The sequence below is a fragment of the Xenopus tropicalis genome, chromosome 7 (genome assembly GCF_000004195.4).
Source record: "Xenopus tropicalis strain Nigerian chromosome 7, UCB_Xtro_10.0, whole genome shotgun sequence".
NCBI classification, from domain to species: Eukaryota; Metazoa; Chordata; class Amphibia; order Anura; family Pipidae; genus Xenopus; species Xenopus tropicalis.
Genome location: NC_030683.2, coordinates 50250222 through 50275296, shown reverse-complemented (window position 1 = coordinate 50275296; position 25075 = coordinate 50250222). Strand labels below are relative to the sequence as shown.

Below are 25075 nucleotides of genomic sequence, written 5' to 3'. Positions count from 1 at the left end.
TAAATATTGCATTAGTCTATGCGAAAATTAACACCTACTTGGAGCAGGCGGTAATTATAGAAAAGTACAGTTCATGAGCTTCTGGCAGCACAATATGGACTTTGCAGTGTGATTTATTCAAGTATGTGTTGGCCCTAGAGTCAAGTAGCCTCCAGTTTGCAGGGAAATGGTCATTTTAAAAAAAAGTAGTTTTACGAACGTAATGGTGTGTATGGCGTGTGCGCAATAAGTAGCAAACGTGCGTTAATTAGCGTGCATGACAAGTAGCGTACTGCATTAATTAGCATCAAATATCGCACAAAAATAGCCTCGCGACTCAAATAACGCAAACAGCATCGCGTCTAAATTAACACAGATATCTTTTTAATGCATCATGCGTTAAGACGCGAAAAATAAGACGCAATAAAATTTTTAACGCATGCTATAAATAGCGCTCATTTTAACGCACCTTTGTGAATCAGCCCTAATATGTCTTAGAAGGGAATTATAGCCAGAATGATCTAAAATACTTTAACATATTGGTGTACACTACTCTGCCTATGCAGACTAATTTATTAACTTATTTGAGCTTTTTTCCTGGAAACTATCATACTTGTTTCTGGGATGGGGTGCAATAAATCTGATAGCTCCATAGACATGAATGGGTAGAAACACAACCACTAGAGTCCACACTGGGACAAACATGCTAAAAGGTCATTTCAATAGCCCTGGGATTCTTTAGGTTTAAGCATGCATACATTCTAATACAAAATCTTTCTTGCCAATGAGAAGAAATAATACCTAGTACAGGTATGGGATCCCTTATCCGGAAACCTGTTATCCAGAAAGCTCTGAATTTCGGAAAGTCTGTCTCCCATAGACTCCATTTTAACAAAATAATTCAGATTTTTAAAATTGATTTCCTTTTTCACTGTAATAATAAAACAGTACCTTGTATTTGATCTCAACTAAGATATAATTAATCCATAGTGGGGGCAAAACAGTCCTATTGGGTTTAAATAATGTTTTATTGTTTTTTTTAGTAGATGTAAAGTATGAAGATCCAAACGGAAAAGACCCTTATCCGGAATACCCTTGGTCCTGAGCATTCTGGATAAAGGGTCCTACACCTGTACTTGAAAGAATGCTTCTACTAATCTTATGTTTTGGAGTTTAAACAAAAAGTTGTTTTTCGAACGAAGGTTCTCAAACTATGTGGCTAGGGTAGGAAAGCAAATTAACAGATGATATGGCCCTGTCTACATGCCATCCGATTAACATTTGGTGGTGAATTATTATTGGTAGTCTTATGGCATAGTAATGCTCTTAACTATATATTCACCTCTATACCTTATATTGTGCTATGGAGGTAGCTAACCAAAAGATGGACACAATAAGGAGTCAGTAGACCTCTGTTTAGATTTACTAAATATTTACAGTTGTCAAATGGTTAAGAATTAGCAAATGGAACAAACAAGCTTTTATATTTTCTTCACCTTTCTGATCAACAGATCATTGAAACTCTCTGTGATATTTACAAGACGTGTGTATGCCCTAAATACCTGGACATATAGGGGCTGATTTACTAACCCACGAATCCGACCCGAATTGGAAAAGTTCCGACTTGAAAACGAACATTTTGCGACTTTTTCGTATGTTTTGCGATTTTTTCGGATTCTGTACGAATTTTTCGTTACCAATACGATTTTTGCGTAAAAACGCGAGTTTTTCGTATCCATTACGAAAGTTGCGTAAAAAGTTGCGCATTTTTCGTAGCGTTAAAACGTTAAAACAAAAATGCGCAACTTTTCGCGTAAGTTTTAACGCTACGAAAAATGCGCAACTTTTTACGCAACTTTCGTAATGGATAGGAAAACTCGCGTTTTTACGCAAAAATCGTATTGGTAACGAAAAATTCGTAAAGAATCCGAAAAAATCGCAAAACATACGAAAAAATCGCAAAATACCGATCATTACGAAAAAAAACGCAATCGGACTCCATTCGACCCGTTCGTGGGTAAGTAAATCAGCCCCATAGAGTGCATCATAAAAGGCGTTCATAAAAGCACTACATATTACTACAGGTATGGGACCAGTTATCCAGAATTCTCGGGACCTGGGGTTTAATTAAGGATTAATTATATCTTAAGTACAAGGTACTGTTTTATTATTAGAGAGAAAAAAGGAAATGTGTTTTAAAAAATTGAATTATTTGCTTAAACAGATTCTATGGGAGATAACATTACCGTAATTCAGAGCTTCCTGGATAACAGATTTACAGATAATGGATAAAAAGAGTTTGGTGGGGTTTTCTTCTAATTTAAAAGCTTTAGTATATCCTTTAATATTATTGCTACAAATAACATTTTTTCAAATATTAAAAATTAAAATGCTAATACATGCTAACTGTAAATTACTGACTGAGGCTCTAGATTTCAGATACAGAGGGTCTCTGCATAGGAAAACTATTTTCCCGTATCAAAGTGTGCCAACTATTGGCACCAACTGCTTTAAATTACACCTTTCCTTCCTTGCATAGAAAATTTCCAGCCTAGCCAGCACCATATTATAATAAAAGTAAAAATCTCACCATGAATCTATGAATCATTTTGACAGAACACAAGATGGCACACCCACAAGTCAATAAGAAATAATTCAAAAATAGCTGATAAAAATTACTTACACATCACTTTGTGTTGTATAAATGTGGTCAAACAGGGATTCTATAGCCATCCATTTTACAGGTATTCTACCCTGAAATAAAAGCAGGTAAATGAAGGCTCAGTTAAAGCTGGAAGCAAGGTGAGATCTCTGCATACACTAAACTGTAAGTATTGTGCTAAACTGCACTTATTTTCCTTTTTTCTTTTATGATGGTTTGTAGCTCATACACAACACAGTGTGATGTTATTGTGTGACTGGAAGTAATCAAAGTAGAACATGCTATATTAAAAATAGCAGATACAAACTGTGAAAATTAGACTAATTATTTGCTGATTAATGTATTTGAATGGCTATTCCTATAAATATTAGGTGAGGTTTTTCTTTTATACTACATGAAATGCAATAATTGTAATATGCAGTGCAAGCGTTATATTTTACTTCTTATATAGAAAAAATGGAAAAAGCTCTATTGATGTGGTTTCAATGATGTAATGATTTTGTATGCTCCACACATGATGCGTGAAACATTATGGGGCACATTTACTAACCCACGAACGGGTCGAAATGAGTCCGATTGCGTTTTTTTCGTAATGATCGGTATTTTGCGATTTTTTCGTATTTTTTGCGATTTTTTCGGCTTCTTTACGAATTTTTCGTTACCAATACGATTTTTGCGTAAAAACGCGAGTTTTTCGTAGCCATTACGAAAGTTGCGTAAAATCTGGCGATTTTTCGTAGCGTTAAAACTTGCGCAAAAAGTTGCGCTTTTTTCGTAGCGTTAAAACTTACGCGAAACTTTGCACCATTTAAGTTTTAACGCTACGAAAAAGGCGCAACTTTTCGCGTAAGATTTAACGCTACGCAAAAAGCGCAACTTTTTACGCAACTTTCGTAATGGCTACGAAAAACTCGCGTTTTTATGCAAAAATCGTATTGGTAACGAAAAATTCGTAAAGAAGCCAAAAAAATCGCAACAAATACGAAAAAGTCGCAAAATGTTCGTTTTCAAGTCGGAACTTTTCCAATTCGGGTCGGATTCGTGGGTTAGTAAATCAGCCCCAATGTGTAATAAATTGCACTTTGCAGTCCAAAAAAAAAAATGTTTAATAAATTGCACTTTGCAGTTAAAATCTGCATTGTCCTGCCTCCTGTGCTTTTATCATGTTTTACATGGTAAAGCATGTAACTAGTATGCCATCCCAGGCTTTTAGTATCTAGTGATCTTGCCTATATGCTACTCAAATTATGATCAATATCATGGAAGAGGACAGAACCAGGCAAGAGATTTAGGGGCATAATGTATACTGAATATAGCTGCTGCCTGTAGGACAGTGGTTTCCAAACTGTGTGACTTGCCCCTCTAGGGGGGCCCAGGCTCAAGGACAACTAGGAAAAGATCTGGCAAAGAATGCCCTGTTGCAATTGTAGATACTCTGGAGTGAACTCATATTTGCTGCCCTATAGTTTTCATTTATCTGTAATATGGTTATGCAAATGGAATGTCTACCCATGAATATGATATTATCTTGCCAATTTTGACTAGTAGTAACGTCTCTCTCACCCTAGCTAACTGCTAACCAGTTGCCAGTTTCACTCTTTGAACTGTTTTACTTTTTGCACTCTACTCATCTGCTTCTACTTATGTTTAGACTCCATCCATCACGTTTAGACTCCATGTTCACCATTCCAATTTACAACCTATTCATTTGTATCTTTGTATCTGGCCATTCTACAACAGCAGTAAGTATTAATGGGTTCATGTTTAATTTTATGCGGGGGGTGTATGGGGGCTAGCATATCCTGTAAGCCAGTGCTGTCCAACTTCTGTGGTACCGAGGGCCGCAATTTTTCCGACCTACGTGGTGGAGGGCCGATAATGGAAGACAGTTTTGACCACTCCCCTTTTTGAAACCGCACCCACTTGAAACCACACCCGTGTTATCACATGACCATACCCATATTAATGGTTGTAGTACAGCAAAAACCTGCCATACTCTGCCTTCCCTACCCTGCCTGTGTGTGCCATACTCTGCCTGTGTGTGCCATACTCTGCCTTCCCTACCCTGCCTGTGTGTGCCATACTCTGCCTTCCCTACCCTGCCTGTGTGTGCCATACTTTGACTGTGTGTGCCATTCTTGGCTGGTTTGTGCCATACTCTGCCTGCCCTATGCTGCCTGTGTGTGCCATACTCTGCCTTACCCTGCCTCTGTGTGCCATATTCTGCCTGCCCTATGCTGCCTGTGTGTGCCATACTCTGCCTGCCCTACCCTGCCTCTGTGTGCCATACTCTGCCTGCCCTACCCTGCCTGTGTGTGCCATACTCTGCCTTCCCTACCCTGCCTGTGTGTGCCATACTCTGCCTTCCCTACCCTGCCTGTGTGTGCCATACTCTGCCTTCCCTACCCTGCCTCTGTGTGCCAGCATACAGTGACACAATGCTGGCACTGATCCTACAGTCTGCACAATAACTATATATTAAAAAACTTTTTAATTGCAGTACCACCTCAGTATATATTCTTTTTGTAGTGTGCAGGGATTATTTGTGGGTTTCTAGTCTGTCTGAGGTGTAAACAGGGGAACAATGTGGGTGATTACAGCCTGAGCCTGAGGTGTGAACACTGCAGGGGGTGAACAATGCAGAGATTAAAAGGTGTGAACAACACAGGGGATTACATGTTTAAACAATACAGAGGGATTACAGCCTGAATCTGAGGTGAGAACCATGCAGGGGGGGGGGGGGGGCAGTTAATCACAGTACTGATACCATTTAAAGCATACTCAAGAGTAAGCCATCAAAGCAGCCAGACAGGTGGGGGGCCACACAGAGGGGGGTCGCGGGCCGCATGCGGCCCGCGGGCCGCCAGTTGGACAGCACTGCTGTAAGCCATGCTTGCATATCTGGAGAGGCTGGAGGTTTTTTTTTGGAAATTTGGTGTTTCACAGAGCATTAGATATTAAGACATCACATTGCAGTAATAAAGTGTTGTTTTCCAGTACATTTAATCCTACTTGTCAACTTGGTAACAAAGTTATATCTGATTCCCAGCTATTGCCCCACATGTTGCCCTACATGTTTCCATGTTCAGTATAATAGGCTAAGACATGAACTAATGGTAAATTGTGCTGAAGTAGAAACATATCTGAAATATATACCTTACCCTCCCAAGAAGTCAATTATATGAACATCTTGTTTCAATTACACTACAACTATTGTTTAGCCTTGTATTCAATCTTTGTAAATCTCAAAATATACTGGATATTTTAGTACCATTGTGTTTCACATTTGATACGAAGCTGTAAACTAATACCTTGCTTCTCTTTACATAGGAATCTTCCTCATAAACATCTCTGGAAAGACCAAAATCGGAGATTTTCATTTTGCGTCCTTCTGCGACCAACACATTTCGGGCTGCCAAGTCTCGATGGACAAGCTTAAAAAAGAAAATGGAATCTAAATAAATGATCATAAAGTGAAATTTAACAAACCTTACTGTAGCATACCAGTAGCAGCATGCCAGGTACCAAATGTCATATGTGAAACATACATTTGATTAGGTAAGCAAGTGTCAATTTACTTACAGTCTATTTTAACTGAAGAAACCTTAAAGGGATTCTGTCATGATTTTTATGGTGTACTTTTTATTTCTAAGTGACACATATTTACATAGCAAATAATTCACTCTACCATTTAAAATGTTATTCTTAAACCAACGAATTAATTTATTATAGTTGTAATATTGGTGTGTAGGCAGCCATCTCAGTGCATTGTGCCTGAGTCTGAGCTTTCAGAAGGAGCCAGCACTACACATTAGAACTGTTTTCAGATAACCTATTGTTTCTCCTACTCCATGTTATTGGAGGAGTCCCCAGCCGGACTTGGATTTCTTACTATTGAGTGCTATTCTGACATCTACTGGGAGCTGCTAACTTGCTACCTTCCCATTGTTCTGCTGATTGGCTGCTGGGGGGGTGGGAAGGGAGGGGGTGATAATACTCCAACTTGCAGATCAGCAGTAAAGTGCAACTGAAGTTTATCAGAGCACAGGTCACATGGCTGTGGCACCCTGGGAAATGAAGAATATGGATTTTTTATTGCAGGATTCTGCTGGAGAAGCTTTATTAACTGATGAATTTTGAAAAAAAAAAAACATGTTTTCCCATGACGGCATACATTAACTATTGTGACTGTTTGTTAATTGTGTTTATCACTGCTTAAATAACGCCTAATGATTGTCATGGCTTTCAAACTATCATTAGTAAATCAGCCCCTAAATCCCCTATAGGTCAATAGTTCTCAGGGAATCCTGTGAGATTTTCTGTAAGAGCTTAAATAAATACAGACACCGATAAACCTTTTTGCCCAATGCTAGAGTACCTATGCCCCACCTAAAGGTGGCCATACACCTTCAGATCCGCTCGCTTGGTGATGCCGCCACCTAAGGGTGGGCGTTATCGGGCAAATCCAAGCTAATTCGGTCATTTGGCACTGGGGCCAAACGATGAAATTAGAATGACGGATCTGGGCCCGCATCAACGAGCCGATGTGGCCCCCGATCCGACTAAATTTTTTAACCTGCCCGATCGATATCTGGATGATTTCAGGCCAGATATCGGTTGGGCAGGCCCGTTGTTGGTGCCCCTACACGGGCCGATGACTGCCGAATCGGTCTAAGGGGCCGATATCAGCAGCTAGAATCAGCCCGTGTATGGCCACCTTAAGTCTACTACTATGAGTTTCAGTATAAGCTGACAGAGATTTAGAACCAGGTACTACTGGAGAGCTCTAGTTGGGGGGCTTGGATACAGATAAACTAGTATATAACATCATTTAAAAAAAAATCTATTGTGTATTCATTAGTATTCCTGTTTTTGCGGGCAGTAGTACCTTAGATGTCAATGACCTTGGGGCCTTGGAGTATCTGATAGGCCAGGTCAGGGAAAAAGGGTGGCCAAAAACTTCGCACCCTGAAATAAATGGGTAAGTGTAATAACAGTTCAAAATCTAATTTTACACACTGCCAACTCAATGTGCACAAAGGAAAACTTGTTTACACAAAGGACAAACGGGTAACCCTAAAGGTGGCCATACACGAGGCGATTTCGCTCGTTGTGCGATGAACGATTATATTGACAAACGATTGTATGGCGATCGAGTTCCCATACGATATGCCATCCACGGGCAAACGATAATTCGGGAAAGATTTTGTCGCATCATTATCGTAAAATACCTACGATCGTACATCTACGTACGATCGATGTCATTGCTGGCAATCGTGACATGCGCAGAGAACAATCGTTGAAAGACAAATGTCTGACACTCACACCAACTGGCAGATTTTATCGTTAAACGACCAAAATTTTTAAACCTGGCCGATCGATTTTGGGGACGATAATGTCGGCTCGTTTAGTGGGCCGACGATCGTTCGTACACCACCAACTATACGATAACTTAACGATAGCAACGGATCGTTCGGGAATCGGTCGTTTGTAAGTAAAAAATCGGTCCGTGTATGGCCACCTTTAGGGGGACATTTACTAATCCACGAACGCTCTGAGTGTATTTTCGGCAACTTTTTCGTACCTTGCGCGACTTTTTCGTACTATGCAACAAAATTTGTGCGACAAAATTGCATTGTCGCGCCGAGTACGAAAGTTTCGAATTCATTCAAGCTTCGTTATCGTGACTTTCCTTGGGCCCAGGGTGGAGCTGCAGAGTGCCATTGATTCCTATGGGAGGCTTCCAAAATCATGCACAGAAGGATCAAAGTCGGAAAGGTTTTCCTGCTGTTTACAATAGTTTGTTGCAAAAATTTTGGATCGGCAATACGATATTATCGTGACTAATACAATTTTTTTGTAGGCATTTTTGTGATATTTGTGATATTCGCATCCAACCCGATTTTGTCCCATTCGGGATTCAAACTCGTGTTTTCATAAATGTGCCCCTAAGTGTTCATTCTCCTTAATGGTAATATTCAGATATATAATCATCCTAAACTTACCGATGATAATAAGTGCCGACAAGTAGTCAACAAACCCAAGTGCATCAAATGCTGACAAGTTAATAGACAAAATTCTACAGGCCAACTGTTTACAGTTAAAACAAATATAATTTCAGCCAATTGTAATGACAGGGACAATAACAAAAAGACTTTGCCACCATGAGTAGTACTCACCTTCATTTCTGCTAGATACTGCATTCCCCTGGATATTTGCCAAGCAAATGAGATTAGATCACCCATTGTAAGTGCCCTTTCATCTGGGTTATCCAGGTAGCTGGAGTTTCGATTTGAATCTCCTCCCAAAGAGCTAGGCCCCACTTTGCGACTTTCCCTTAGAAAACTGCGCAGCGAGCCATATTTTGCATATTCTACAATGAGGTGCAAAGGACCTACAGAAGAAACATAAAAATAAATATTACATTTGTGAATATATATTTTTGCAAATAGGCTTCACGTGGTGCCCATTTAGTTGAAAGATTAGAACAATCTTTCTCTACAACTGTCAGACTGCCAAGTGATAGGCATCCATTTACTGGATGAATATATAAATACTTTCTAAATACAGAGAATGGGAGAGTCTAAGATGTAGTACTGCACTCAAAGGACTTATAAAAATACAAAAGATTTTTATAATAGTATAGTTATATTAGTGAAAACAATTATACTACATTCAAGCTGGTCTTAAGTGTGCACAATACAGAATTTTTCCACAAATACATTGTGGAAGGCAAATTTTTATTCTTATTTTGCAATATTTATGCATTTTGTTACATAATGCCCATGGTATGCCCATTGGGTAAAGCTACCCGCAGCAATACCACCACTGAAATAAAATATACCTCCCTACTGAAAATGGGGCCAGCATGTAAACATGTTCCTAAATGGTAAAATCCCCTTTAATCATGTTGAGAGTATTTTTTGCATATTCGCTAATTATATACTGAAAATCAATATTGGGGCTAGAAAAAACATATCCTCAGTCACTTTAATGCATAAAAGGATTTAATGTAAGCTATTTTTATTTACTATAGATATTTTAAATAGGAAACAGTATTGGCTGTACTGAAGGCCACAATCAATCATTGTCCAGGGTTAGGTAATGTAATTCAACAGCAGCAGTAAGCACTCATACTTACCATCCTGTGTACAAGCCCCATAAAGTTTGATCACATGAGGATGATTGACCTGTTTCAGAAGATTGAACTCTGACAGAAGATCTCGCAGCTCACTCTGGGATGCACTCTCTGTGAAATTATTCCATACAGGAGGCAGAAATAATTAAAAAAGCATTTGAGTTAATTTTATTCATATCCTGGAAGATACCAACTCAATGTACTATAGTGTACATAATTACATGCCAGAAAAACTGCCAGGAAAGACCACCATCTATAACCCATCATCTGAGTTATCCATCTATAATTCTTTCATCTTAATTTCTATATAAACAAAATGAAATTTAGGCAAAAACGTGTTACTTGCCCCAAAATGGCAACTTTCTATGCCTCATTTACACAGTGCAGGCCAGGGTGCAAAAACAAGTCCAAATGTGCTTTGCTGAATAGCTGCAGGTCTTTTCTAAAATGGATTTTAAAGGCCTGCTCCTTGAATACAATGCTGCCTTTTTTGACAGCTCTGTATTCATGAGGGCCAGGGGGGATGGGGCACATAGATGTCCCACTATAATTTCCTAACTTGAGCGTCATTCATGTCATTCATGTGGGCATAGGGTTCAAAGGAGCCCTGTACTTAATCGGCCCTTTGAAAGCACAGGAATGCCCCTATTGTAAGTTTATTGTGAATGGACACTAAGCGGTGTGATTTTACACCCCATAGTGATCCAGCACTTATAGTAAGGGAAGAAGTAAATTGCCCCTTCTGCTCCAAAAGAGGCAAAATAAAATGCACATAATTAATGCTAGGGTAAAGGATAATAAAAATAATCATTATGAAATTACTCTTATACATTTCTTACAAGTCTTACTACTATAAAAAGTAAAAAAACAGTGTCCCAAAATAGGTTTCCAATCAACCATATCAGTTTTATACTGTACTCTATTGCAATCTCAAAATCTGAGTACATTAAGGCAAATGACACGCATCACATAAATCTGTCCCATGTGTGGTGACAGGGGAAAACCCAGGTTATTATTTAATAAATCTGTCCTTTAAGACGAGTATGAAAAATTGGGCTACAGATTCTTGCTTAATTACTCTTATGCCTTGATTACTGGTTAATCTTATTTATGGGACACAAGAAAAGCACATATTTACATGTTTCATCTTACACTAATGGCGATATTTTACCTTTTAGCATCTTTACCGCCACTGTAGTGTAACCAGCTTTACCCTTCAGTCTAAATGCAGTTGCTTTTACAACTTTGCCAAATTCTCCTTCACCAAGAGTCTTCCCCAAAACCAGATTTTTACGTGGGAATTCCCACTTAGGATCCTCCTATCAAAAACAAACAAAAAACATCACTCAGCGTTAAGCAAGATTAATAGTACTAATGTGTTAATGTTCCAACATTTTAGTTACATGATCACTTGAAAATACTGAATTTTGTCAAAAGCATCATTCTGTAAAAAAATAAATTAAATTGATAGCATTTCTTTCTAACCTACATAGCACCTTACCGGTATTTTAAATGTATCCACTGACACCTGATTCTCCATGGAGTCTAGTGATGGGCGTCTGGCATTGTTCGAAGAGTAGCTCACTGGATAAGACTGGGCAGGGCGGCGGAAGGTCATTTCAGCAGAAGCAATTGGGGGTTTTGGAGAGTTTTTATGGTATCGATGAATGAAGTATGAAGAAAGTAGAACAGAGATTATGAAGGATAGGAAGACTCCACATGCTATCACAGTCTTGCAGGTGTCATCACACAATGGTCCTGGAGAAGACACGGAAAGGTATGCTGTCTTTTTCTCATATGTATAAACAATATATACACTGTCTAAAGTACTGTCATTGATCTATAACTGCACATTGTGATAATGCAATATATCAGGTCATAAACGTAAGAATAACAATTATAAGTATCAATAATAAGCTTATTTTTTTAGGTTTGCACTAGTAATAAAATACATATGGCAAAGTCTTGGGCTGTACATATAAATACAACTGAATGGTTTTGCAATAACTTGAATGCTATTTGGAAGGCAATAGCTTTACAGCTTTTTTACTACAAAATATTTTACTTTTTAAAGATGCTTTTATTTGATTCTGAAGTGCCAGCTCACAGTCATATAAATAAGGTAAGTGGTCATTGATAAATCAGTTGTAAGCATCTGCTTTTATGACACATGCCTAAGTCAACAGTTACTTTAGAGGGAGGCAGGTTGGAATGCAATGAGCCTAAAGGGGGTATATGTCTCAAAATATATGCTATAATAAGCTATGCAGTTTTCTGATCCAGTTTTGGAATTTACAATTTAGAATTACTGCACTGTATGAGCATTAGGTCAGATATAAATGTCCTTGCTTCACTTACCTTCGACAATATTTTTTTCACAGAAGCATTTATCAGGCAGAAGGCAAAAACAGGTGCCATATCCAGCTTTTATCCCTGAGAGAGCTCCTTTTTCATGTCCACCAATGATGGTTATCTCTGCTCCAAAACAGAAAGCCAAATCAAAAACTCTTGTAGAAAAAAAAAATGACAACTGTTTGTCTATGAAGATTCTCATTCGTCCAGGTCATGATATACAGTATCTAGTGAAAACATATTTCTGACTCATCTGAGTGGCTTCTTCAGTTCTGAAGAAGCCACTCAGATGAGTGGTGAAATTTTTAGACTTAATTCTGCTAGAAAATGACAACTGTTTATTGCCTGTGCACAATTACAGATGGTTAAGAGCTACTAATAAACTCAATCACTGACAGACAACAGTAGACAAGCATTAAGTGCTTGACATGAGGGGGGAAATGTCAGTAATGTAACTGTGAATAGGAATGTAAATATTTGATGACAAATAATTTGAGGAAAGTAGATGAAGAGTAGTCCTGTTGTGAAGACAAACTGGACCAATTCTGATATTCTTGACTTTTATGTGCTCATAAGTTGATACGATGAACCTTTGACTCTCATAGACACTACCAAGACATATGTTTCCTGCTGATTTGAATATATGTCACCCAGCAGGTTAGGAAGAACAGATTGCTGCATTTCAAGTTATATTCTGATTATCCTCACTAGATGACTTGCGGAACATTTGGAATCTTCTGTTTAATGAAACTTGTAAATTATTCATTATTGTTAAATGGTTTAGAAAACTGCAAGAAATTGTAAGAGTTGGCTTATCAGATAAAATTGATTTTCTGCTGATATTTCCAAAGTACTAATAAATAATATTAATTTTAGCCGTACTGGTGCAGTCCTGGGGACATATTGTTGAATTGTTACTTTCCACAGCATCGCAGACTCCATCAGGACACGTTAAAAGACTAGGTGTGCAGGTAGAATAGTTTGTTGTGATCCCTGTCAAAGATGGTAAAATAAATTAGGAAATCTGAATCAGTAAACGTAATAAGGAATTACATATTATTATAAATTTCTGGGTTCCCTCAATATGCAAGATATATATTTGCAAAATTGTCATTTAACTTAGAAAACTCAGTATGAAGTAATAAAAAATGTATTTATTGTGCAGGTGCTTAATAAAAAGACAATGTAAATTAGCAATTGAAAAAAAGTCAGAGTATAACATTTTTTAGAACTAGCTGCTCTTTATAGTGAAGTGTGCTGTTTAATACAAACACTTGTATAGCTCTTAGAGGTGGCACAAGATGCAGGTTGTTATGTGCAATGCTCAGTTTTTCCATCAAGTTTAATTAATCCACTAGGAACTCTGTGGCTGAAGCTGTGGTACCTTGACATAAAATTCTCCCATACCTTCTCCATGTCCCTGTCTCCACTGACACCTTCCAGTGAGGGAGCCCAATCCCCCACACTCCTCACATTCAGACTTCTGCTTGCTCTCTGAACAGGATCGGGGACAATTATCTTCATTTTTCAAAGCTGTGTGGGAAAACCCATAAGAGTCAGTAATATTCTATTTAGCATAACTTCATTTTAACTTAAACTATGTGCTTACTTTAAAGGGAAACTTTACCCCCAGAATGAATACTTAACCAACAGATAGTTATGTGAAAGAATCCCACAAAATATATCAAACCAAGAGTGGCACTCTGCTTCAGTCTTTGGGGCTGATTTACTAACCCACGAATCCGACCCGAATTGGAAAAGTTCCGACTTGAAAACGAACATTTTGCGACTTTTTCCGATTCTTTACGAATTTTTCGTTACCAATACGATTTTTGCGTAAAAACGCGAGTTTTTCGTATCCATTACGAAAGTTGCGTAAAAAGTTGCGCATTTTTCGTAGCGTTAAAACTTACGCGAAAAGTTGCGCATTTTTCGTAGCGTTAAAACTTAAAAGGTGCAAAGTTTCGCGTAAGTTTTAACGCTACGAAAAATGCGCAACTTTTCGCGTAAGTTTTAACGCTACGAAAAATGCGCAACTTTTTACGCAACTTTCGTAATGGATACGAAAAACTCGCGTTTTTACGCAAAAATCGTATTGGTAACGAAAAATTCGTAAAGAATCCGAAAAAATCGCAAAACATACGAAAAAATCGCAAAATACCGATCATTACGAAAAAAACGCAATCGGACTCATTTCGACCCGTTCGTGGGTAAGTAAATCAGCCCCTTTGTCTCGGGTGCAGAGTAAATAGTTTAAATATCAAAAATAAGAGCAGCACCACCAAGTTTATCGCAAAAAAATCAGTTGTGTATTAAAAAATGCATGAACTGCCAACGTTACGTTTCGGACCCCGTTGGGACCTTTCTCAAGGCAATATATATATATATATAAACCTCCGATTAAGTGTCGGCACTCACATGTCAAGAAAAGCTGCTGGAGCCTGGGTGCAGGTCCAGTAAAGTAATAGATGTACAGATTGAAGGATCTGTACTCACAGGACTTATACAAGAAAATTATGTTTTATTGCAGGGAGACAAAGGTTTCGGCTAGCACTCTAGCCCCTTTCAAAGTGACATGGTCTAGAAAACATTCAGTAGTGGGAAAGAGGGAAGATGACATTATCATACGTCACCAAATAGGGACAGCATACCAAGAAGTGAATCATCAAAATAACAAAATTAAAATTAACAGAAAAAGAAATAAAAGAAAAAAAGAACACAAGTGTCTAACATAAAGGAATTCAGTTTCTATGTAGAATCAGATATTTACAATGAAACAAAGTATTCTGTGTGACGCAATACTGTAGCTAGGTATCAGGAGTCAACGGCAAATGTACCTAACATGTATCAACTTGGTCCTATTAGCATCCTATGTCTGTGGTCAGGAGGCAGGAGAAGCTGACAATCCACCATTTAGTGATGGGCTGTGTGCTCCCCCAGAGAATACATAACCAGAAATAATGCAGCTCTAACTGTAACAGGAAGTAGTGTGGAAGCAAAAGGCAGAACTCTGTCTATTAATTGGCTGATGGGGCCTAGCATGTATGTGTGCCTTGGCTTGTTTGTGTGCACTGTGAATCCTATGATCCCAGTAGGCGGCCCTTAATTCTTAAAATTGACTTTTTTATATTTAGGATTACCCAAAAGCACATACTACTAAATATATGATGACCGAATCTGTCCCATTTCGGTTGGCTGAAAAATTGGCGAATCATTGGAAAAATTAGTGGAACGGCAAAAAATTAAAATTAATTAAGATTAGTGAAACGCAACTTCTTGGCACGCGGGCATTTCATATAAAAATTTGCAGATGCCGAAATGCAGAATTTCGCTGCGAATCCGCGCCTGGAGAAAAAATTTGCTCATTACTAGCTATAATGACACCATTTTATAAACAGTCCACTCAGTGTGTAACCAGTACTTACGTGTTCCTTCTAACACTATAATGATTTGTGTCTTGACCGGTTCCTTCAGGTGCTTGTTTGTGGCAAACACCGTACAGACAACTTCTTTGCTCTCATGGGTTGCCAGTGCATCAGAGTCATTGACAATAAGAGTAGCAAAGGTGCTCTCTCTTCCTTGAATAATTGAAAAGGCACGAGTATTATTGTCTGTTTGCAGCCTGTAGTTAACATTGACTCCTTCAAAAAGCTTGCAATTTTCTATGCAGATTTTTTCAATCTGTAGTAAGGGACAAAAAATAATAGTTAAAACATATAACACAATTGCAGAATAAATGTTTTAAAGTTTACTGAACCACAGCTATAACATAAGGGTGCATGTGTGCACTCAAGTGCATGCAAAGAGCCAGATTTTGCACTTTGCATGGTGTGTTCAGGTGTGCACAAATTGCCGCAGGCCTCTGCATTCTATTTTAGAGGCTGCATTAGCATTGTATTAGTGAAAGGGGGGAGGCATGTAGGCATCCCCCTACCCCCCCCATATGGTGCATAAATCAGATGCGCAAGGAACAGAGCAGCAGGAGTCGCAGCCCGCATTTGGGGCCTGACAGGGCTGCGTTGTGCTTCCTGCTGCTGTTCTTTTTGTGGAGTGCCAGATTTTTGATCCACTACTCTGTTTAAAGAGCAGCACTCTTCTGGGTGCTTCTTAATGTATATGAGCACTAAGGGATGCTGTAGAGCTCATGCAGAGAACATTGTAGCATAACCTATTCCCCAACCATATATGGAAATACCCCACACTATCTTTATGAACTAATTCTGGGTAACCTTCAATTTGTGGATTATGTGGTCTGTGTGCCAGGTGAAGCTAGGGTTGCTACCAGGCTGGTATTTTATTAGCCTGGCAAGTAGAAATGATACGTCATTAGTCTTCCCAGGAAGTACCGTAAATGAAATAGATATAAAGGCTGAAGATTGTTTTCAGTAAAGTTAGAAACTAGTTGGCTGCTCTGTACCCCTCATTCAGGGAAGAAGGATTCCATCTACTAAAGGTAAATTTGTACCTGAGCATAGCGGTCTGCATTTCGGTTGACAGTATACTGGTATGAAATATTTGGGAATCTAATTTCCACTGGTAGGATTGTCACATTGAAGTACAACATCACATCTCCATTTGGTCCATGAAATTCAGTGTCATTCACCAGAACACTAACAAGAAGAGATCCATTTCTGGTAATAGGCATGGTCTTGTTCAGGACTAACCCTGAGGGAAAAATAATAAGAGGGATACTATAGGGTGATGTATAATCTCAATACATTTTGAAATACAGCATCAATTATAACTTAATTACTCAGGCATTATATTTTGTTGACAATGTTACTTTTAGGTACACAAAATAATTTTCACTATGTAAAAAATGAATTGTGGCTCTGCAAAAGGCATTCTGTGCACACAAAAAATGTTGCAGCAACAAAATGTATTTAATCCATTTAAAATACTGTAAATTCTGTTGTCACAAAATTAATTTTGTACTCAATATTTGGGATTATTAAACAAAACATTTTTTCCTACCTGTAACAATTCCAGAACAGAAAATAGTTAAAACTATTTTTAACCTTTTTTCTTTGATATATTTGATATATCAAAATTAGATAACTGGGCAGCAAACTGGAAAATGAGGTTCAATGTTGATAAGTGCAAAGTTATGCACTTTGGTAGAAATAATATAAACGCAAACTATCTACTGAATGGTAGTGTGTTGGGGGTTTCCTTAATGGAGAAGGATCTAGGGGTTTTTGTTGATAACAAGTTGTCTAATTCCAGGCAGTGTCATTCTGTGGCTACTAAAGCAAATAAAGTGCTGTCTTGTATAAAAAAGGGCATTGACTCAAGGGATGAGAACATAATTTTGCCCCTTTATAGGTCCCTGGTAAGGCCTCACCTTGAGTATGCAGTGCAGTTTTGGGCTCCAGTCCTTAAAGGGACAGTAACACCAAAAAATTAAAGTGTATAAAAGTAATTACTATATAATGTAATGCTGCCCTGTACTGGTACAACTGGTGTGTTTTCCTTAGAAAGACTACTATAGTTTATATAATAAGGCTTCTCTGTAGCCACGGGGGCAGCCATTTACAGGAGAAAAGGCACAGGTTACTTAGCAGATAACAGATAAAACCCCATTATATTCTACAAAGCTTATCTGTTATCTGCTATGTGCCTGTGCCTTTTCTCCTTTTTCCCAGCTTCAATGGCTGCCCCCGTGTTGACATAGCAGCTCATTTATATAAACTATAGTAGCGTTCCTGTTGCAAACTTACCAGTTTTACCAGTGCAGGGCAACTGTACATTATATTTGAATTACTTTAAAACACTTTCATTTTTTGGTGTTACTGTTCCTTTAAGAAGGATATTAATGAGCTGGAGAAAGTGCAGAGACGTGCAACTAAACTGGTAAAGGGGATGGAAGATTTAAACTATGAGGTGAGACTGTCGAGGTTGGGGTTGTTCTCTCTGGAAAAGAGGCGCTTGCGAGGGGACATGATTACTCTGTACAAGTACATTAGAGGGGATTATAGGCAGTTGGGGGATGTTCTTTTTTCCCATAAAAACTATCAGCGCACCAGAGGTCACCCCTTTAGATTAGAGGAAAGGAGTTTCCATTTGAAGCAGCGTAGGGGGTTTTTCACGGTGAGGGCAGTGAGGTTATGGAATGCCCTTCCTAGTGATGTGGTAATGGCAGATTCTGTTAATGCCTTTAAGAGGGGCCTGGATGAGTTCTTGATCAATCAGAATATCCAAGGCTATTGTGATACTAATATCTACAGTTAGTACTAGTGGTTGTATATATAGTGTATGTATGTGAGTGTATAGATTGGTAGGTGTGGGTTAAGTGTGCTGGGTTTACTTGGATGGGTTGAACTTGATGGACACTGGTCTTTTTTCAACCCTATGTAACTATGTAACTATGTAACTATATGGGGCTTATAAATATGACCTTCATCAGTGCTGATAGTAATACACATAAATAATGTAATGCTTAAAATATGTGTGAATTTCATACTGATAGCTGCTAAAACGTACAGTTCCCGTCTTTCTATAGTATTTGTGCTTATTTCTACATGTCAGCAAGCTTACTGTATTCATGGAGCGTTCCACGGATTAAGTTTCCTTTTGGCTGGAATTTCACCTCCCTAAAGCTGTGCTCCACCCGGAAGTTTTCCAGAATGAACCGATCATTGTTGACAATGGTCTTTGCGTATTTCTTAAAACTGGCTTCTGCAGGATACACAGGTGTGGAGTCGGCATCCCACACAGTCAGCATGCCAAGGACAGTCCCCTGTGGTAGGTAAAAAAAGTCACTGTGAATGTTTCTTGGCAACTAGGGCAAAACGTTACTGATCCTAGTAAGTCGTAAAGCAAATTCCGGTACAAAGTTATAACATTTCAAAGAAAATCCTGTTAAATGAGAGGCATAGTGTAATTTAATCATTTAATAACTAAAAGAAAGTATACAAAAATATGAGTAATTTCTGTTTTTAAACTTAAATTTATATAAGGAACTATTTCTAACTTAGCAATAATTATCAATATAATGGGCCTGATTCACTAAAGGGCGATAAAACGTGTGCTATTTTTATTGTGCGCTAAAATTTTTACTGCAGCTTAATTTTGGCGATTTTTAGCACGATTCACTATAAGCATACTTGCGCTTTTTTACGCGCGATATTGTATGCGTTATTTAACTCGCGAAAGACTATTTCAATGCGGTATTTGCCGGTACATGCGCTAAATTACGCGAATAATCGCCGCATATGAATGGTAGCATAGAAATAGTGTATAAAAATTGTCGCCGCATATAAATGGTAGCATATAAATGGTATCATATAAATAGTAGATGCTTATAAATAGTAGCCACTAGTGATGAGCAAATGTGTTCTGGTTATCTTTAGTGAAAAATTAGCAAATCTTTCGAAAGATCCACGAAACGGCAAAAATGTTGTGCGGGCAAAAAAATTGTTGCTGTGACTATTATTTTTTGACGTGGCAAATTTTTTCATGCGTTTTGCCATTGGCGGATTGTTTTGAGAAACGCATGAAAAAATCCGCCGCGAAAAAAATTCAACGCACGTCCAAAAATTCGCTGCGAATCCATGCCTGGCGAAACATTTCATCACTTGTAGCCAAATAGAAATAGTCGCGCAAATGAACGCACGCCATGTTAGCCATACACGCCAATACTTGCAGAAAATTACTGTATTAAAAATGAACATTTCGCTGCAAACTGGCGGCTGCGTCACTCTGGGGGAAACACAGACTTGAATAAATAACACTGTAAGTCCATATTTTATTGCAAAAAATCATTTACTGTACTTTTGTATAATTTTTCGCCTGCCTGTAGTAGGTGTTAATTTTCGCATAGCCGAATGCGATATTTAGCGCGCAAAAGTTATAGTGAATCATGCGATCGTATTTCAGCGCGGAAATTAACGCAAGACGGTAAAACTAGTGCGAGAAATAACCCATGCAAAAATGGCGATTTTTCGCACGCGATAATACTATGGTGAATCGCGCGCAAATTATTTTGCGTTTTTTAACGCGAAAAAGTGTGCGATAATTTTTATCGCCCTTTAGTGAATCAGGCCCAATGGCTTTGTTTTAGAAACAAAAAAAAAGAGATAGTTGTATATCCTTTTGAATCACTAGATGGCAGCAAGTCTCTAAAATCTGTTGCTGGTAGAATTAAAAAAAAAGTTGGGTGCTGTAGTACTAGTAACCCATCACAGCCACAACAGCCACCATTAAGAGAAAAAAGTCAGCATTATAATACAAACAATACAAAAGTCCAAAATGCTGTTGTAGTGTATAGATCTTCTACTTCAGCTTAAGTGGTGACAGATTTAAAGGAGAACTAAACCTTAAAAATGAATGGCTAGAAATGCCATATTTAATTTACTGAACTTATTGAATCAGCCTACAGGTTCAGCATCTCTGTAGCAGTAATGATCCAGAACTTCAGAGTTGTCACAGGGGGTTATCATACTGGAACCTGTTGGAAGAGTCTGGGACACTCACATGCTCAGTGTGCTCTGAGCAGCTATTGAGAAGCTAAGCTTAGGAGTCGTCACAAATTATCAAGCAGAAAATAAGGTTTGTCTGTCATAAAGGGTGATGTTACAAGGTGGAGTACTAATTTCTGATACTAATTGCACTGGTTTCAGAGATGCCATGAGGTAATAATATTTATTATTTACTACTCAGCCATATATTTTGACATTTATATTCTATATATACAGTTTATTGTGAGTCAGTCCCTAAGCTCAGGTAAGTGACAGCAGCACAGAGCATGTGCAGTGAATCAGCAGAAAATAATATAGGAAGCTACTGGGGGCATCTTTGAAGTCAAAAAAGGGCTGTGGTTGCCTTGGGCTACATAAGCCCAAACATAATGTACATCATTTCTAGCCTTCTTCTTTAGTTAAGCTTTAGTTTTCCTTTAATGCAAGCAGTCTTTCTTGGCCATTTTGTCTAATACACACATTTATATGTTTTACAAGAATGGATTAATAATAGCCTATCATGAAAATTTGGGATTTTTCTGAATATTCACTGCTTTCCATCATAGTTTTAGCTATTTTTATTAAATTAAATTTCAGTGGTGTGGCCAGAAATTGATAGTAAAAAATTGTTAGACTCCCAAACTTTAGCTAAGTCTCTAATGTGGGGCGCTACACTCCTGGCCCTGATGTTACATACCTTGATGCTTTAAAAGTATTTAACTTCAATGAATTATAAAGTAAGTGCTACTTTTCACAGTTGGGAATTGGTCTGGGTCTGTACTTTAAAATAAAGCTCATCAGGATATATAGATTACATTCACTATCATTAGGTTTTAAAAAAGTTTGTACCGTCACATACATTTCACATGCACTAGATGGACATCAGTAGTCCTGCCATCAACTACAGCCTATGATTAAGTGCTCTTAGAGCATGAAATGAGTAAGGCAAAAGAGATAAAGTTTTTGTTTTTAATGTATTTTTTTCTTGGTGGCCTTGAGTGGCCATTGTTTTTGAGTGCTTGTTCACAGTTTTTGTAATTGATGTATATGGTTTTTCTGCACCCCTTGGTGAGAGTCTGGGGCTGATGCACCTGGTCCATGCTTGGTGAGTTATTATTATCTACATTTATTGCAAAACTATGTTATATGAGGATATCGTAGTCCTGCTGCCATTTTTGCATAATTAAAAAAGCCATCAAACTTTAATATCTGTTTCAGGCAAAGAGTCAAACCATTGGTTTCTGTATTGAGGAACAGAGGAATACGCACATTCTTTCTTTTGAACTCCACAACCACATTAGCAGTGTCTGTTCCATTAGGGAGAAATGGGGCTGTGTCATCTTCATCATCCACTTTGATCTGAAAAGATTTTTCTACCTCCACCTCTGAGGTGGAATCCCTCAGCAAGCATTTGGCCACAAGATCATAATTCTCCCTCTCCTCTCGGTCCATAGTATGTGTAAGGCTCACTTCAGAGGTATTGGGATTGAACCGAAATGGGTAACTGTGGTCTGTAGAAGAATAAGAAGAACTGAAGAGTACATAGGAAGGAAGGAACATCTTATTGCAGCTGAATTTTCAGTCTATATTTTCTGTTTAACCTGTGTGCCGAATGTGTTTATTGTACAAATAACCTTTGCATTAATATAGCATATAAAACATACAAAATGAGCTTGCAGTTTTCACAAGAAAATTAATGTTACAGCATGACATTTCATTAACAAATAGGTCCAAGCACCATTGCAGTTAATGAAACAGAACACCCTCGGATCCCAACTAGACAATCATATTTCTTTCTGGATCAATCACCATTTGGCCATTTCAATCAACCTTGAAAATAGGTGGGTAAATGTAAGTGTAGCAAATTTCAGAAATTCATGTGTGCCTTAGTATTTCCAATACAGGGATGAGGTGTCATGTTATTTTTGTTTCAGGGCTTGCAAACAGGGTCAGAACTAGGGGTAGGCAGAAGAGGCAAATGCCTAGGGCGCAACAGCTAGGGGCACCAGGTATTTTTTCTGCCTGCCAACCCCATGTTCCAGTCCCCCTGTCTTATGGAGCTCTCGCTCCTCCCATGGCCTCTTTTACCACTCCTTACATAGTTTCAAGTTTATTGTCATATACAAATAACAATGAAGCATTATTACTGTAATGACATTTTTTTGACCCGTGTTTCTCCCAACTTTACATAGACAAAAAAAAAAAATACAAATATTAAATATAATAAAAGTGTGCAATAAAGATACAAGTATTTACAATAAAAAAAAAATGCAATGAAATATTTGAAATTGAGCAGTGAGGATTTAAAGTGGCTTTGCTTAAAGTGACACTGCGAAGAGTCCAGTAGTTATGGGGAGTGTGTGTTGGTTTGTGCGTGGGTAGGGAGGAAATTGGAGAGACATTGAGCGCTGTTGCGTCCTGCCTTGGTTGCATGAAAGGTTTGGCCCAGTGCTGCTGGTAAAGCTTTGTAACTTATCTTTATTGCCCTGTTTTAATTTCTATCTTACCAGAGAGGGCCATTGTTTGCTTGTCTTCTACAATTTTTCATAAACCATCTGTAGGTTCCACTGTTTGGTTTACCTTAAATCTCTAATAAGCAGATGTAATTTGTTTTTTTTATACCCTTCTATTGCACAGCACTGCAGAATTTGTTGATGCTAACTATAGATAAAGATAAATGCCTGGGTTCTTGAAATTGGGATACCACCGGAGGAGGTCTGTTACAAATGAAATTGAATAAAGCAGTGTGTCCCATGTTCAAATGAGCAAAGAAATGTTGGTTTATAGTATGGTATATATGCAGATATAACCTGTAACAGCCAAACAAGACACTGGCACTCCTTTATTTTTACTGGGTTAGTCTACCCAAAGTTAATTGTGCTTTTATTGACATTTGTTATTGTCTGAATAGTGACCAATTTGTACCATGTTGCTGCATAATCCTATTATCTATTCTACATAAGCCTGTTAGCACCTCCCGTGTCCATTTAAAAGGATACTGTTTTTGCAGGGTAGAAATATCCTTGCCCAGAATTCCTACTTTAAATAAATTGACCACGCTCCCACTCTGTCCAGTTACCACACCCCAACCTTTTATTAGATAACTTCTGTGTAATTCTGTAGTACGGTACTTCACTGTTATCATGTAAAACCATCTCTAAAGCATTTCTTAACATTACTATTTTCTTTTGTCCCTTACCTGAAATTAGCATGTAACTCACGCTGACATTGGGACAGGACTGTACAATAGGCCGGGGGTGAAATTTGTACAGTTTTCCAGGTGGTTTGTTTTCCTTTATGTGGAACGAGAGATCTTTGTCATTGAAGCACAAGTCCTTTGGTTTAAGCGAGGAACAGATGGAGGATGTAATGTTTCTAAAGGTAAGATGAACCCTAGTGAAGGGTGCATTGTCACAGTTATTATCTAAAAATGGTTGTGGCTTTGTTGACACCTTTAGAATTATCTTCTGAACGGCTAATGAACTTCCTTGGGCTGCATGAAAATAAAGGAAAATTTAAAGTAGCATTGTAAATATATTCATTTTGTTCTCAATTTTTACAATTAATTTGAGGTTAATAATCCATAGGACTTCTCGGTCTGTGCACACATACACAGCATATGTGTATAAATAAAATATCAGGCACCATTAATAATCTGTTACATATATCTTTATAAACAGTACTTATTGACATCATTTGTGTGACATGACTTGAAACTTGTGGGTTTCAAGTGGAAGAGGAATTCAAGCCACTCAAGTTTTTTTATGATGCAATGGAGAGTTCTATTGTATTGTGTTTATAGTTGCCCCCCCAATAAAGGCCACTAGTGATGAGCAAATCTGTTTGAAAAAATTATGAAACTATGGGAAAATTTGTGAAATGGTGAAAAATTTGCGCACTTTACTTTTTTTGATGCACGCTAATTCTTTGACATGACTGCAAAATAAATTTGCTCATCACTAAAGGCCACTCTTTGATGTAAGTCACTTTAAAAGTGCACGTGGGGTCCCCTAGACAAACAATCTGCCTGTGTGCTTTTCAAGTGAAATAAAGGCATGATGGAATGTGCACTTACAGGTATGTTTAAGACTGAGATTGGCTACATTAAGTTTTCAGGTTGTCTGTTCCACAGCTAAAGGCTCTGGTGAGCAGACAAGCAAAGAGGAATCCAGGCAGTGCATAGAAACATACCTAAAGTAAATGCATGCACATTAGAAATTAGCTTAAAAATGTAACTCTTTTATTCTTTGTTTCTTTTCTGGTATTTTTATTCAGCTACGTCCCTTAACATTTTAGCACTGGCATCTAGAGGTCATCATGAAACTCTATAGAACAGTGCGATCACTTGTAATTTTATGATTATTCGACATATTACTTTATTTATACGCCATTCATTTTGTTGCTGTACAAAATGTTCTGTAGACACCCTGCGTAAAAGCAGATTGCTGAAGTGGTTCCATAAATGCTGCTATGAGTATCTTATGA

The 25075-nt window shown here is 38.0% G+C and overlaps 1 protein-coding gene across 2 annotated transcripts in view; it reads right to left on the bottom strand.

Moving 5' to 3' along the window:
• Positions 1–25075, bottom strand: part of ret (ret proto-oncogene) — a 60203-nt gene that overhangs the window by 9713 nt on the left and 25415 nt on the right. Inside the window, exons 3-16 of one of the 2 annotated variants that reach the window (XM_012966869.3) lie at positions 23790–24083; positions 21860–22101; positions 18669–18870; positions 16597–16796; positions 15557–15812; positions 13539–13664; positions 13014–13124; positions 12138–12257; positions 11281–11537; positions 10951–11098; positions 9783–9890; positions 8821–9035; positions 5953–6075; positions 2663–2733 (exon numbers count right to left, since the gene is read on the bottom strand). In XM_012966869.3, the coding sequence (XP_012822323.2) occupies positions 2663–2733; positions 5953–6075; positions 8821–9035; positions 9783–9890; positions 10951–11098; positions 11281–11537; positions 12138–12257; positions 13014–13124; positions 13539–13664; positions 15557–15812; positions 16597–16796; positions 18669–18870; positions 21860–22101; positions 23790–24083 (2473 nt within the window). The remainder of the gene's footprint in view (positions 1–2662; positions 2734–5952; positions 6076–8820; positions 9036–9782; positions 9891–10950; positions 11099–11280; positions 11538–12137; positions 12258–13013; positions 13125–13538; positions 13665–15556; positions 15813–16596; positions 16797–18668; positions 18871–21859; positions 22102–23789; positions 24084–25075) is intronic. The other variant, XM_002933895.5, reaches the window with a different exon arrangement.